The sequence below is a fragment of the Triticum urartu genome, chromosome 1A, assembly GCF_056163025.1.
Source record: "Triticum urartu cultivar PI428250 chromosome 1A, HENAU_Tu73, whole genome shotgun sequence".
Classification (NCBI taxonomy): domain Eukaryota; kingdom Viridiplantae; phylum Streptophyta; class Magnoliopsida; order Poales; family Poaceae; genus Triticum; species Triticum urartu.
The window spans coordinates 230,474,003-230,489,258 of record NC_141873.1 but is presented as its reverse complement, the minus strand read 5'-3'; the positions used below and the strand labels follow the sequence as shown (position 1 = coordinate 230,489,258).

The following is a 15,256-nucleotide window of genomic DNA, read 5'->3' as shown; positions in this document are numbered from 1 at the left end:
TGCCGACAAGCAAGCCACCCATCGTGGAGACCATAGTGAGAGAGCGAGCCACCAAAAAGAGAGTGAGCGCCACAAGCCCAAATCGAGTGCCTCCACGATGAGCGAAAACAAGAACCTAGTTCTATTTGCCACCAAACGTGAGATAAGAGAAGTGTGTGAGAACCCATCTAGTGTCCTACACTACGTCCTCGTGTGCAAGGACAATGCACCACAAACTAACACTTCTCACACTCTTCCTCTAGTGTTGTCTTCTCTTTTGCAGGAATTTCAAGATGTTTTCCCCGATGAGCTACCTCCGGGTCTACCTCCTCTACGAGGCATTGAGCACCGAATCGACCTCATCCCCGGAGCACCTCTTCCGAACAAAGCTCCCTACCGTGTCAACCTCGAAGAAACAAGAGAAATACAAAGGCAAGTAAAACATCTCATCGACCATGGACATGTGCGTGAAAGTTTGACCCTTGTACCGTCCCGGTCATTCTTGTACCAATACATGACGTTAGCTTTCGCATGTGCTCCGATTGTAGACCTATCAATGCTATCACCGTTCGCTATAGGTATCCCATTCCACGCCTAGATGATATGCTTGATGAGCTTAGTGGTGCCACTATATTTTCCGAAATTGATCTTAAGAGTGGTTACTATCAAATCCGCATACAAGAGGGTGATGAATGGAAAACCGCCTTCAAAACCAAGTTTGGTTTGTATGAGTGGTTAGTCATGGCTATGGGTCTTTCGGATGCACCGGGAACTTTTATGCGCCTTATGAATCATGGCTTTCGCCCTTACATTGGTATATTTGTTGTGGTTTACTTCGATGACATTCTTGTGTTTAGCAAATCTATCAAAGAGCATGTCACCCATGTCCGCACCATTTTGCAAACTCTTAGAAAAGAGCGCCTCTATGCTAATATGGAGAAATGCCTTTTTGGTGTTGATAAGTTCTTGGGTTTTGTTGTTTCTTCTAAGGGTGTTCATGTTGATGAGTCCAAGATCAATGCTATTAAGACTTGGCCGCAACCAACCAACTTGCATCAAGTGCGTAGTTTTCTTGGCCTTGTGGGTTTCTATCGTCACTTTGTGAAGGATTTTAGCACCATTGCTTCGTCTGTGCTTGCTTTGAGAAAGAAGAATGCGCCTTTTGTTTGGGGACCATCCCAAGATACCGCATTCAATGAGCTTAAGAATTTGCTTACTCATGCTCCCGTGCTTGCTTTACCCAACTTCGACAAGCCTTTTGAGATTCATTGCGATGCTAGTGGTAATGGCATAGGAGGTGTGTTAACGCAAGAGAAGCGCCCCATAGCTTACTTTAGTGAGAAACTTTCCGGAGCGCAACTCAATTATCCCATCTATGACAAAGAGCTATATGCTTTAGTCCACATTTTGCATGAATGGGAACATTACCTTCGTCCCCATGAGTTTATCATTCATACCGATCATTAGACTCTCAAGTATCTTAAGGGACAAACCAAGTTGAACAAGCGTCATGCTAAATGGAGTGAATTTATTGAGTCTTTTACTTATGTCATCAAGTACATCAAGGGTAAAGAAAACATTGTAGCGGATGCTCTTTCCCGCATATGCATGCTTGTTACACAACTTGAGTTAGATGTCATTGGCTTCGAGCATACCAAAGACTTGTATGAGCATGATGCAACTTTTGCTACTCCTTATGCCAAGTGTTTGTCGAATACATCTTGGGAACGCTATTACATAAACGATGGATATCTTATGAGAGCTAACAAACTTTGCATCCTCGAGTCCTCTCTTCGTTTGTTGCTTTTGCAGGAATCTCATGGAGGAGGCTTAATGGGACATTTCGGACGCGACAAGACGTTCGCCACGCTCTCGAAGAACTACTTTTGGGCAAAGATGTTTCGGGACGTCAATCGTTTCACCAACCGATGCTCTACATGTCGCAAAGCTAAGTCCAAAGCTCAATCTCATGGCCTCTATATGCCTCTACCAATTCCATACCAACCATGGGAAGACATTATCATGGACTTTGTACTTGGTTTGCCTAGGACTCGAAATGGGAAAGATTCCATATTTGTCGTTGTGGACCGTTTCTCAAAAATGGCACATTTTATTCCTTGCAACAAGATACACGATGCTTCACATGTTGCTAATCTCTTTTGTAGGGAAATATTGCGTCTCCATGGTGTGCCAAAGACTATCATCTCGGACCGCGACGTCAAGTTCCTTAGCTACTTTTGGAAGACCCTATGCGCCAAGCTCGGAATCAAGCTACTCTTCTTCACGGTGTACCATCCTCAAACCGATAGCCAAACGGAGGTGACAAACCGCACACTCTCCGCTCTACTTCGAGTACTTATCAAGAAGAACATCAAGGAGTGGGAGGAGTGTCTACCCATCGCCAAGTTCGCCTACAACCGAGCAAGACACTCAACAACCGGCAAGTGCCCTTTTGAGGTCGTCTACGGATTCAACCCTTTGTCACCATTGGATATTCTCCCTCTACCACTCCAAGAGCGCATCAATTGGGACGCAAGTGCACGAGCGACCAATCTCAAGAAGGTTCATGAAGATACAACAAACACCATCGAGCGCCAAGTACAACACCTTGCGACCAAGCTCAACGTCAACAAGCACCCTATGATATTCAACATTGGAGACCTCGTGTCGCTACACCTTCGCAAGGACCGCTTTCCCCAAGAACGCAAGTCCAAACTTTGACCACGCGTGGATGGGCCATTCAAGGTTCTTGCACGCTACAACAATAACGCATACAAGATCGACATCCCTCGTGACAAGTACTCCATGAGCGACATCTTCAACATCAAAGATCTCTCGCCTTACCATGGTGATGAGGATTTTGATCCGAGGACGGATCTTCCCAAAGGGAGGGGAGATGATGTGGAGCATCCCAAGATCATCCTCATAGACGCACCTACACCTCCAATGACACCACTTGGACCTATGACATGAGCCCGAGCCAAGGCTATCAAAGATAAGGTGAACTCACTCCTCTCCGAACTCCCACTTTCTATGCATGAGACATGGCTACTACCTAAGTCTGAGGTGTTGTGCATGATTAGGCAACAAGAGGGCCCTCCCGAAGATGCGCATGAAGATGTACAAGTCCCCAAGTCCACGGATGAGGAGAACCAACGGAAGGAGCCAAGAGCATCTCCCAGGCCCCAGACATCCGGCCCCTGGAGCGTCATCCACTACAGCAGCACAACCGCCAGAAGCTACAGGCCTCGGACAACCGGCCCCGACAGCCCAGATATCCGGCCTCTCCCGAGCCCCCGGACATCCGGCCACCGCCCCGGAAATCCGGCCCCTCCGAACCCGAGAGCAATAAATGCCACCACTCCAGCCCGGACATCCGCCCCCCAGCCCAGACATCCGGCGTCGCCTGAAAGCCCGGACATTCGGCCCGACCAGCCCGGACATCCCGCCTCCCATGTCTGTGCATAGTGAAGGGCCGAGGCCCGTGTATCCCTTCTCCCCCCTAGACTATATATACTCCACCCCATACAACTTTCTAGGGTTAGCATTTGTTTAGCTCATTTTAGAGATAGAGCATTGCTCATCCACATCGGATCTACTCCACGAGAGAGACCGCGGCCTCTACAGAGAAGATCCATTTGGATTTAAGACCTCCTTTTGGAGAAGAACTTCAAGACCTCCTCACGGAGAAGACCGGTTACCGTGTATCGTCCCTAGTTGATCGTGGATCGTGTATCTTACTTTACGTACTCGAGGATCTAGCATATGTGTGACTATTTCTTGTTGGTTGAGTGATTCTCTCGTGTTTCCCCTCGTTTCCACCCTCGTGTTTCTCGTGTTCTTCGTGGGATCCGCTCCTTTCGTGAAAGATTGGCCGATTAGGGTTCTACCCTACATCATCTTGGTATCTAGAGCCACGTTGATCACGATTTCAGAGCCTCCCCATTGGGTTTCTAGCCTTGTTTTGTTGTTTTTCATCCTAATGCAAAAATTCCCCACCAAAAATAGCCCCAAATTTTTTTTGTGATTTTTTGGTGTGTTGAGATTTTATTGGTTTGGATCCGTGGATTTGCTTTGTTTTGAGTGGATATAGCTTCCCATCCATTTTCCCCCAATTTGCATCCACATATTCCTCCAATTTTCGCCCGGATTTAACCTCTCCACGCGGTGTTCATCCCGTTCGTCCCCGGATCCAGAGCCCGGACATCCGGCCCGTCATGCCCGGACATCCAGCCTTCCCCCCGGACATCCGACCCCTGGCAGCGACATCTCCATCCACCACCCCATTTTCCGTCCATCTTTCACCACATTTTGTTTCCGGTGCCCACCATATACCATATATACTTCCGCATACCTCCACCACTTCCGCATAACCCAACCATTTTTGGACCGTTTTGCTCTCCGACACATTTGCTACTTCGAGGTTTGAGAATTTGAGTTGCGATACCGTATCCTTTTGTGTTTCGGCTATCTAGGTACGGTTCGACTTCGACATCACCGCCGCTCATCTTCGACACAGATGCGTTCTACATCATCACCATCGTCCTACATCGTCATCAACAACGACCACCTCGACTACACCTTGGTATTCGTGCCACCATTTTGACACCATAACGGAAGCAAGACCGGTAACCTCATCTTGGTATTGGACATATCACTCTTGCCATTACATTGATAGCCATCATAGCCTTACTCCTTTGCGTTGCTTACCCATCGAGACTAGCCATTGTGTATTGCCGGCAACGAGACTTGTGCACATTAGTGATCATACTTCCCATAGCATACATACATCATTGTTGCATATATTGGTATCATCTCTTGTGTCATAAAGTTGTCATCGCATACTCATTTGCTATCTTGGTTCGTCAAGCATTGCATGAGAAAAGAGCTCAAACATCAAAGAGCCAAACCAGCTTTTAAGCAAAGAGCTTTAAAGAAAGAACCATAGCATCTTACAACATTAAGATTGTCATACTCGATCATCTTGGATCATATCATAGCAACTCCTTGCATAGAGCATATTTGGGATAGAAGTCGTCGCATTTTTGCTAAGTAGGTTGTGCACAAGTTCTTGTATCCGCCTTTTGTGCAATCGTGCTAGCGTCTCTCTAGTGTTGTGCAACAAGAGCATTTTTGTGGATTCCACATTTTGGCTCACCCTTGGTTGCACAACCCCACTTATCTTTTTGCGTGTGTGTTTCCGTGTACCTTATATGCTTGGTCTACTTGTTACATTGCATCTTGCGAATCTTTTCCAACATTATTGAAGCTCACTTACAATTGCATCAAATTTTGTGCCACCATCCTAACCAAGCTCCACCAAAAGCTTGTACTTGTGTAGGTGTGAGAAACCGACAAGAGCTAGTACCAATTGTGCTATTTCCTTGTCCTACATTGGAGTGATCCTCGATCCACTTTCAACTTCGGTCAAGGTACATTTGGTACTCGTTCTTCTCTTTCTACCACTCACATTTGTCTTGGAATAATGGATAGGCCAAGTACTTCTACCAACCCACTCTTCATGGAGCAAGACGACGACATGAACTCCTTCATCACCAAGAGTCACCTCTTTGGTGCACAACGTGCTTTGCATCAAGAGCAACAAGCTATGAGTGAACGCATCGACAACCTTGCCTCCGACTTGCGACTTTCCGAGCAACGTACAAGGGACTACTCTGACCACAAGCTCGATGATCACAAGCAAGAGAATGATGCAAGGATGGACGAAATTCGTGCTTTGTTGCTCAACCGCTCGTCTTCCACTTCAAGGAGCTGTTCAAGCCGCCACTCCGACTTCACCCTCTCCGGCTCAAGTACACCGACATCGAACACTCTTTGCCGAGCCGCGCGCACCGACTGTCAAGCAAGCCTCAATCCCTTATGCGACACCGACTCTCAAGAGCGCCGACAATGTCAAACTCAAGAGGCCTTTGCGCTAGCACGAGAATGGCAACGACAACGCCAACATGAAGAGTAAGAGCGAGCGCGTCTACACCAAAATGCTCAAGATGCCGAGGCACAACGTCAAGAACAACAACTCCGTGACGCTTAAGCACTTGCGGCGTAGAAAGCTCTACGAAATTCGAGTCGAGCCGTAGCCGACCGAAGCCGACAAGCCCGTGAACAAGAGGAAGCACTTCGCGAAGAAATTCAAGAACGAAGATTTCAAGCTTGCGTGCATCTTCAAGTTCCTCATCGAGCTCGACAAGCTCCTCCACAAGCTCGCCAAGAACAACAAGTCAATCCAGAGCATGACGACATTGGAGATCCTCCATGACAAGAAGAACATGACGATGACAACCCTTCGCGCGAAGAGCACCACGACTTGAACAATCATTAACAACATGGGCGTCATCATCCCTGACCCCAACACAATGAAGAGCAACGCTATGGCAAGCTCAAGTTCACCATGCCCAAGTTCAACGGAAGCAACGATCCCGAAGAGTACCTTTCATGGGCATTGAAAGTTGACAAGATCTTCCGTTTGCATAATTACGAAGAAGAGAAGAAGATCGCGATGGCATCCCTTGAGTTCCAAGACTAAGTCCTCATTTGGTGGGAACAAATCATAGAGTGCCGAGAGGCAAGAGGTGAACTACCCATCACTACTTGGGCGCAAATGAAGGATGTCATGAGAGCACGCTTCGTACCTACCTATTACAACCACGACCTCTTCAAGAAACTCCAACAACTCAAGCAAGGAACAAAGAGCGTTGAAGAATACTACAAGGAGATGGAGATTGCAATGATAAGAGCCAATGTCACGGAAGATGATGTGCAAACAATGGCACATTTTTTGAATGGACTCAATCATCCCATCAAGAAGATCGCCGACTTCCAACCATACTCAAATCTCATCGAGATAGTGCACCAAGCTACCAAAGCAGAACGCCAAGTGCAAGATGATTTCAAGTATGCCAAGTTCTCATCCAAGTCCTACGGCTTCTCCAACAACCAAGCTTCAACAACTCCAACACCGACTACAAAGCCTTCTACTACCAACATCGACAAGTCGACTTCCAAGAAAGCTTCATCAACTACAAGACATCCTCCTACGAGGAACTTCAAGCCGAGAGCTTCATCATCATCAACCCCAACCGATGAGACCGTCAAGACAAGTTCCTTCAAGTGTTTCACTTGCTGAGGCCGAGGCCACAAGTCCTATGAGTGCACCAACAAGCGAACCATGGTCTTCAACGACGATGGCACTTATGACTCCATGAGTGAAGGCGAAATGGAAGCCCTTGAGCAAGTCGCCATGCACCGCCAAGTGAACAATGAAGAAGAACAAGTATTTTGTGATGAAGACTCAAGTCCCGCACTTGTTGTCTCCAAAGTCTTGACTGTCTGACACCTCCAAAGTCTTGTTGGTTGAGTGATTCTCTTGTGTTTCCCCTTGTTTCCACCCTCGTGTTTCTCGTGTTCTTCGTGGGATCCGCTCCTATCGTGAAAGATCGGCCGTTTAGGGTTCTACCCTACATCAGCTAAGGAGGCGAAGCGCAAGGGTCCCACCATGCTTGCGGTTGAACCTGAGATGAAGCGTTGCCACGACCATGACGAACCTCCCACGGGCAACCGCCCATTCTGCATCTTACACAACATGCATAGCCACAACACTAATGACTGCTAGGAGCTTAGGGCCCTTCGCGATTGGCGTCTTGGTCGTCGCCCCAAGCATGGTGATCGTGGCTATGGTCGTGGAGGAGGCAGATACATCTCCGTCGTATCTACTTTTCCAAACACTTTTGCCCTTGTTTTGGACTCTAACTTGCATGATTTGAATGGAACTAACCCGGACTGACGCTGCTTTCAGCAGAATTGCCATGGTGTTATTTTTGTGCAGAAATAAAAGTTCTCGGAATGACCTGAAAATCAATGGAGAATTATTTTGGAATATATAAAAAATACTGGAAGGAAGATCCACGTTAGGGGGGCCTCCACCTGTCCACGAGGGTGGGGGGCGCGCCCTACCCCCTGGGCGCCCCCTGCCTCGTGGGCCCCCTGACGCTCCACCAACCTCAACCTTGACTCCATATATTCACTTTCGGGGAGAAAAAACCAGAGAGAAGGATTCATCGCGTTTTACGATACGAAGCCGCCGCCAAGCCCTAAACTCTCTCGGGAGGGCTGATCTGGAGGCTGTTCAGGGCTCCGAAGAGGGGAATCCGTCGCCATCGTCATCATCAACCATCCTCCATCACCAATTTCATGATGCTCACTGCTGTGTGTGAGTAATTCCATTGTAGGCCTGCTGGACAGTGATGGGTTGTATGAGATTTATCATGTAATCGAGTTACTTTTGCTAGGGTTTGATCCCCAGTATCCACTATGTTCTGATGTTGCTATGACTTTGCTATGGTTAATTCTTGTCACTAGGGCTTGAGTGCCATGAGTTCAGATCTGAACCTATTATGTTTTCATGAATATATGAGAGTTCTTGATCCAAGTCTATAGTCACCTACTATGTGTTATGATCCGGCAACCCCGAAGTGACAATAATCGGGACCACTCCCGGTGATGACCGTAGTTTGAGGAGTCCATGTATTCACTATGTGTTAATGCTTTGATCCGGTACTCTATTAAAAGGAGGCCTTAATATCCCTTAGTTTCCAATAGGACCCTGCTGCCACGGGAGGGTAGGACAAAAGATGTCATGCAAGTTCTTTTCCATAAGCACGTATGACTATATTCAGAATACATGCCTACATTACATTGGTGACTGTTACATGATGAACCACATCCGGCATAATTCTCTATCACCGATCCATTGCCTACGAGCTTTCCATATGTTGTTCTTTGCGTATTTACTAAACACTTTGCTGCAGATATTAAGTTTCCAGGTGTGGTTGAATTGATAGCTCAGCTGCTAATACTTGAGAATATTCTTTGGCTCCCCTTGTGTCGAATCAATAAATTTGGGTTGAATGCTCTACCCTCGAAAACTGTTGCGATCCCCTATACTTGTGGGTTATCAAGACTATTTTCTGGCGCCATTGCCGGGGAGCATAGCTCTATTCTTTGAGTCACTTGGGATTTATATCTGCTTATCATTATGAAGAACTTAAAAGATCCAAGAACCAAGATTTATCCCTCAACTACTAGCGGAGGTTAGGAACTGCCATCTAGCTCTACACTTGAGTCACCTTCTGTTTTGAGTAAGCTGGCGACACCTAGACCTGCTTCTACTATTAATTCTGATATGTTGCATGTTATTGATGATGCCACTTCTGCTATGCATGATACTTATGATGAAACTACTTCTATGCTTGATACTACTGTGCCACTTGGTGAATTTCTTGATGAACAACTTGCTAGGGCTAGAGAGAATGAAAGTATTGAAACTGATAATATTGATGAAAGTGATGATGAAGATTCTCCCCCTAGATATGAATTGCCTGTTGTTCCTGAAGGTTATGTTATGGATGAAGAAACTGCTAGAGACTTTCTTGCTTGCAATGATAGGAGTGATCTTAAGAAGCTTTTAGCTAAGCTGAAACAAAAAACTTTGAATGCTAGAATGAAATATAATCCTACTTATGCTACTTCACCTATCTTTGTTACTGATAAGTATTATGAATTCTCTGTCGACCCTGATATAATTACTTTGGTTGAATCTGATCCTTTTTATGGCTATGAATCTGAAACTGTTGTGGCACATCTTACTAAATTAAATGATATAGCCACCCTGTTCACTAATGATTAGAAAACTCACTATTATTATATCCTTAAATTATTTCCGTTCTCATTAAAGGGTTATGCTAAGACATGGTTTAATTCTCTTGATCCTGGTTGTGTGCATAGTCCCCATGATATGATTTATTACTTCTCTGCTAAATATTTCCCCGCTCATAAGAAATAAGCTGCTTTAAGAGAAATATATAATTTTGTTCAAATTGAAGAAGAGAGTCTCCCACAAGCTTGGGGGAGGCTTCTCCAAGTACTTAATGATTTGCCTGATCATCCTCTTAAGAAAAATGAAATACTTGATATATTTTATAATGGACTAACCGATGCTTCCAGAGACCACCTGAATAGTTGTGCTGGTTGTGTTTTCAGGGAAAGAACACCAGATGAAGCTGAAATTCTATTGAATAATATGTTGACTAATGAAAATAATTGGACACTTCCTGATCCAATCCCTGATCCAGTTCCTGAACCAACCCCTAAGCCAACTCCTAAGAAAAGGGGTGTTCTATTTCTCAGTCCTGAAGATATGCAAGAGGAAAAGAAATCTATGGTCGCGCTGGCGAGGCAGCACCGGTGAACGTTGGCGGCGAGCGGGCAACGCTGCGCGGAGCAATGGGTGGCGGGATCCGGGCTCCCATGGGCTCGGGAGGGCCCCGGATGGGCTTGCGGGGCCAGCGGCGGTGGTGGGAGGCGCAGTGAGGTGGCGCGGGTAAGGTGGCGCGCTGTGAGTGGGCGAGGGCGGCGGCATGATGATGTGGCGTCCCCGGATTGGTCCGGGCAACGCGGAGGCTTGACATGTCCGGCCGGAGTTGGACGTGTCCGGCGGCGCGAGGGGAGCGGGGCTAGGGTTCATCTGCACGAAATTCGGAGGGGATCACATATATATAGGTAGAAGGAGGTGGGAGTGTCTAAATGAGGTGCTGTTTTCGCCCACACGATCGTGATCCGACGGCGGAGGACATGGAAATGGTTTAGATGGGTTGTTGGGCTGTTTTGGAGGGGTGTTGGGCTGCAACACAAAAAAGGCCTTTACGATTATCCAGTTAAGCGTTGGAGCATCAAACGGACTCCAAATGGCACGAAATTTGATGGGTCGTCTACCGGTGGTGTACCAAGGCCACTTGGCAAATCTCGGTCCATTCCGAGAACGTTTAACACCCGCTCACGAAAAGAGACAAGAGGGGTGCGCCGGGTGCAAGTGGGAGTATCGGATTGCGAAACGGACAACGGGGAAAATACTCGGATGCATGAGACGAACAAGAATGCAAATGAGATGCACATGATGACATGATATGAAATACATGACATGAAAAAAAAAGCAAAACGAAGACAAAAAAACCCAACCATGAAGGGAAACTCATATCGCATCTCCGGAAAAGGCAAGAGTCGGAGTTACAAATATGGAAAGTTGTATCCGGGGCGTTACAGTGCTTCCCATCGTTCATTGTCACAATCATAGTTGAGGTCGTTCAGATCTTCGCTTGATCCAGTCTACATCTTATCTAGTTTGTCTTGGAAAGAGGAAGAGTGAAAAAACAAAGGCAGAAAAGTAAAAAATAAGTCAAAGAAAAAAGGAGAGAAAGAAAAAAATGAGAAAAAAAAGAAATTTTGGATCTATCTAGAATCAATCTCTTACCTGAATTCGGATTGGAATTTGTTTTGCGAAGTGTTCAGTAAAACAGGCATATCTTTCTCATACGAAGTCCGCTTTGGCTCCACAAGTACTCAAGTTAAAGCTAGCGACGAGCCACATCTGAATAGTTGCAAAAGCTACTTTAATATGTGGCGTCTCAAAATTGGCTTCTAAATAGGTCTTTTTGCCCTTCGAAGTTCGTGCCTACAACTTGTTCCAGTTTTTCAGGTCAGTTTTAGAATTCTTTGACTCCTCATATCAATTCGGAATTGAGTGATTCTTTTTGCATTCGAAAGCTTGAGTTAGTAGCATTCTTTGAAAAAATTATCAGAAAATTGGCTCAAACTTTTCAAGAGGAAAGTTGGAGAGAGAGTTGTTGTATATCCTGCTTGGTAGTTGTTTTTCATCAGTATCTTTACTGCCGTTGTGATCTTCACTTATATCTTGCTGTCCAGAGCTACTTCGTTTCCTTTATTGATGCTAGTTGTATACGACGTGACCTCATTAGTGTTCTAGACTCGTGTCTCTAGTGCGGTCTCGCCTAGGACCAGCACAGTACCGTCGTTGAGCGTTTTTTCAACATTGCATCTCTAATTGATTGCTAATATTTTTCTACCAAATATTTATGCCTTCGAAGATCCACATATTTCTAAACCGTGTATACGTACGTTCCCCTGGCAATCACTTTACTCAATCTTCAGAGTTATTTGACACCGCTGGTTGCCTGTCACCACCTGCTGCATGCTAAGAACTTGTAAGATATTGATATTTGCTATACTGTGAGGGTTTTACCACCACATCCTAGTAGTTCATAGGAATATTATTTTCGGATTTTGTTTCTTGTTTTCTACTAACTATGGCAGGTTCCAGAGTTGTTAGTTCTTGGGCTTCATCGGTCGTGGGAGATTTGCCACCACCTAAGAAAATACAACAGACGTCACAAGAGGAGCAACAACATCAGAATGCACATAATCAGGTTAATGTTTCCATGCCACCATTTACTGGTCGTTTTAGGCCTGATTTATATATTGAACGGGAGTACGAGATAAATGCTAGATTTGCGTCTCATAATTTTGATGAGCGTAGGAAAGTTAAATCTACAGTTAGTACATTCAGTAGCTTTGCTTTAGTTTGGTGGAGCGAACATTCTCGGTTATACCCTGATTATATACCTACTACATGGGTTGATTTAAAACTTCTCATGAGAGATAGATTCTTCAATATTTATTATACTCGTGTTATGATTAAAAAACTATAACAATTAAAACAAGGTAGTGACGCCGTAACAAAATATTATGATGATTTACAAACTACCTTGTTGCATACCTTTTTACAAGAAAATGAAGAAGATTTAATGGATAGATTTTGGGGAGGATTAAGCCGTGATATTCAAGAGATACTAATTCATGAAGAGTGTTATCCTGTGGACCGTTTGTTTCGTCTTGCTTGCAAAGTTGAATAGGAAATAAAATGACATGTTGCCCATAAGGAGAATAAGCATACGGTGCACATTCCAAGAGTTGATACGGTTGTTCCTTCAACTACTAGTTGTACTATGACAACCACATCCGTTGTTGTAAGGATTACGTCACCTCCACCATGTGACACATCACCCTCGAGAGTGACTACATCAGCTAAGTTGATCGTAAGAGGTAATGAAAAAGGTACTGATCTTCCACCTCTACATGAGAATGAGGAATTCCTTGTCAATTTAAATGCACCATCTGATCAGCTACCCACTACTTTGATCACACCACCTATTTTAGAGGACTATGTTGATAATTTGACTTTTCCATGTGATCAAACAACTAAAAGATCAACAATTTCGAGTGGACCCATTGAATTAACTGTTAATATGAAAGAACCATGTGAATCCAGGAATAAATCAGATTTGGATCAAATACGTTTGAAAATAATTGTGCCAATGTTTAATCATTTTGATATGACCTCTAATCTTGTTGATGATTCTGTGTCAAATGACTTATTGCATGTTTGCTTATTTAAGCATGTTGTAGCATGTAAATTTGATGCAAGTAAGGTTTATTCACAAATGTTGGGATGGTTTAATGATGAACGTTGTCAACCTTTTGAAATGAATAAGAGCTTCACTTATATATGCAAACTCAGTTGCAATATTTTCATGCCTTCTACTTCTTGTGATAATATTTTGGCTTCGGATTTTATGAATTATGAAAGTTACTCATGTACACATGTGTCATATGTGCAAAAACCAAGGGAAGTAAAAATGGATGACATATGCATATACAACATGTACACCTTATCTCTTTTGTTAGCCACATTTCAGATTAAGCAACGCCGAGGACGGCTTTGTTTTCAAGAAGGGTAGGATGATGAGGACATGACTACCTTGGATACGACCAAAAATATTGCATACATGTATATTTGTGAGGTGATTTCTAATGCAAACTATGCAACAATTTATTTATGTCATCCAGGACAAAGATACTTCACAAACTTTTTTGTCATGCCTAATTGCAGGTGTATGGGACGTTTATACAATCCACGTATGAAGATAATGGAAAAAGAGAAGTTTAGGTTCCGTTCAAAAAGTCTTCTCACGTCACTTTTGGGCCAAGAGAAGATAGAGTCCAAGTCTCTCACGTTCTGGACTCAGATTCAGACTACACAGACATACCTGACTCAAAACACCAATAACTCTTTCATACAGACTCCGAATTGGGTGATTCCTTTTTTGTTGGAAATTAGATTTCGTGCACTTTCCAACTCAATGGGATTCACCTTAAAATTCGTCTGGAGCATTGAGTTATCGATGAAACAATCTGACGCTGCAGCAGAATCCGAGTCAAACTACAAGTCCAAACGTGTTGCATCACCTCCACTTGGGCCCATGAGCCTTGTACGACCTACGTTTAGTTTTAGGATGCCTTGGGACATCGTCACACATCCTTGGCCGCCACCCCTTGCTCCTATATAAGTAGATCCATCTAGTAGCTTTTTCCTTGGGATTTGTTTAGTTAAAAGTTAGCCATTGCAACTTTGTGTACTTCGTTTGTGTCCAACGACCAGACCAAGGCTGCTTTCGGATCCCCACCTTTATCAATACTTCATATATATTTGCAATATTCAAATTGCATTACCACATTCTTGCTTATTCTTCGATTGCGTGCAGGAATAGACCTTCATGGTCAGGCTGATCGTGCTTCCATCATCGTCAGTAAGCTCAGGAGATTGGCTTAGCGATTGCTAAGGCGCAACGTCGTGCACGTTTGTAGTCAGATCGTCAAAGTCATCTCCACCAAATCGATAGTTATCGTCTCATCAAAAGATCGGGCCCCTCGCCTCTATCACCTCGCAACAATGGATGTGGTTATCATAGTATGCTTAGTAGTTCAAGAAACATCTGTATCAACAGTGTGACACCCCGAGACCGATGCGCCAGGTGTCTTCCAGTTATTCGCCGTCGTTGCCATGTCATTCGCTTGCGTGTTGCATCTTGCCATGTCATCATCCGCATTGCATCTGCATGTTTTGAAAAACTTGCATCCGTCCCGGTCTCCTCGTTCCGTCCGTTGTCCGTTCTGAACCCAGACACACTTACACGCGCCCGCGGCATGCCCGAAATAGTATTTTATAAGTGGCCGGAAAATGTTCTCAGATTGGGTTGAAAGTTGGCATGCGGTGTTGTTATAGTGTTAGTAGGTCGCCTGCCAAGTTTCATCGCATTCGGAGTTTTTTTGATAGCCCAACCGTTAAACTATAGCGGCAGTATAGCCGGTCTATCGTAGGACATTTTCGGTCTCCGGAAACTGTTATCGGGCCCTCTCTCTCTCTCTTCTCTCCTCTCCCTCGCCACAGTCCACCTAGTCCATCCACCTACCGCTCTTCGCGTCCGAAGCCGTCCGACGCGATCGCACGGTCCGAAAACCCCTCTTTGCACAGTGCACCGACCCCTCACGTGCGCGTCCGAAACATTCC

The 15,256-nt window shown here is 44.9% G+C and overlaps 1 protein-coding gene across 1 annotated transcript in view; it reads left to right on the top strand.

Annotated features, from left to right (window-relative positions):
* LOC147990671 (uncharacterized) overlaps positions 1–14,456 on the top strand; it is a 61,667-nt gene extending 47,211 nt beyond the window's left edge. The window contains exon 2 of the mRNA XM_087538345.1: positions 14,451–14,456. Within this exon, the coding sequence (XP_087394471.1) occupies positions 14,451–14,456 (6 nt within the window). The remainder of the gene's footprint in view (positions 1–14,450) is intronic.
* Positions 14,457–15,256: the final 800 nt, after the last annotated feature.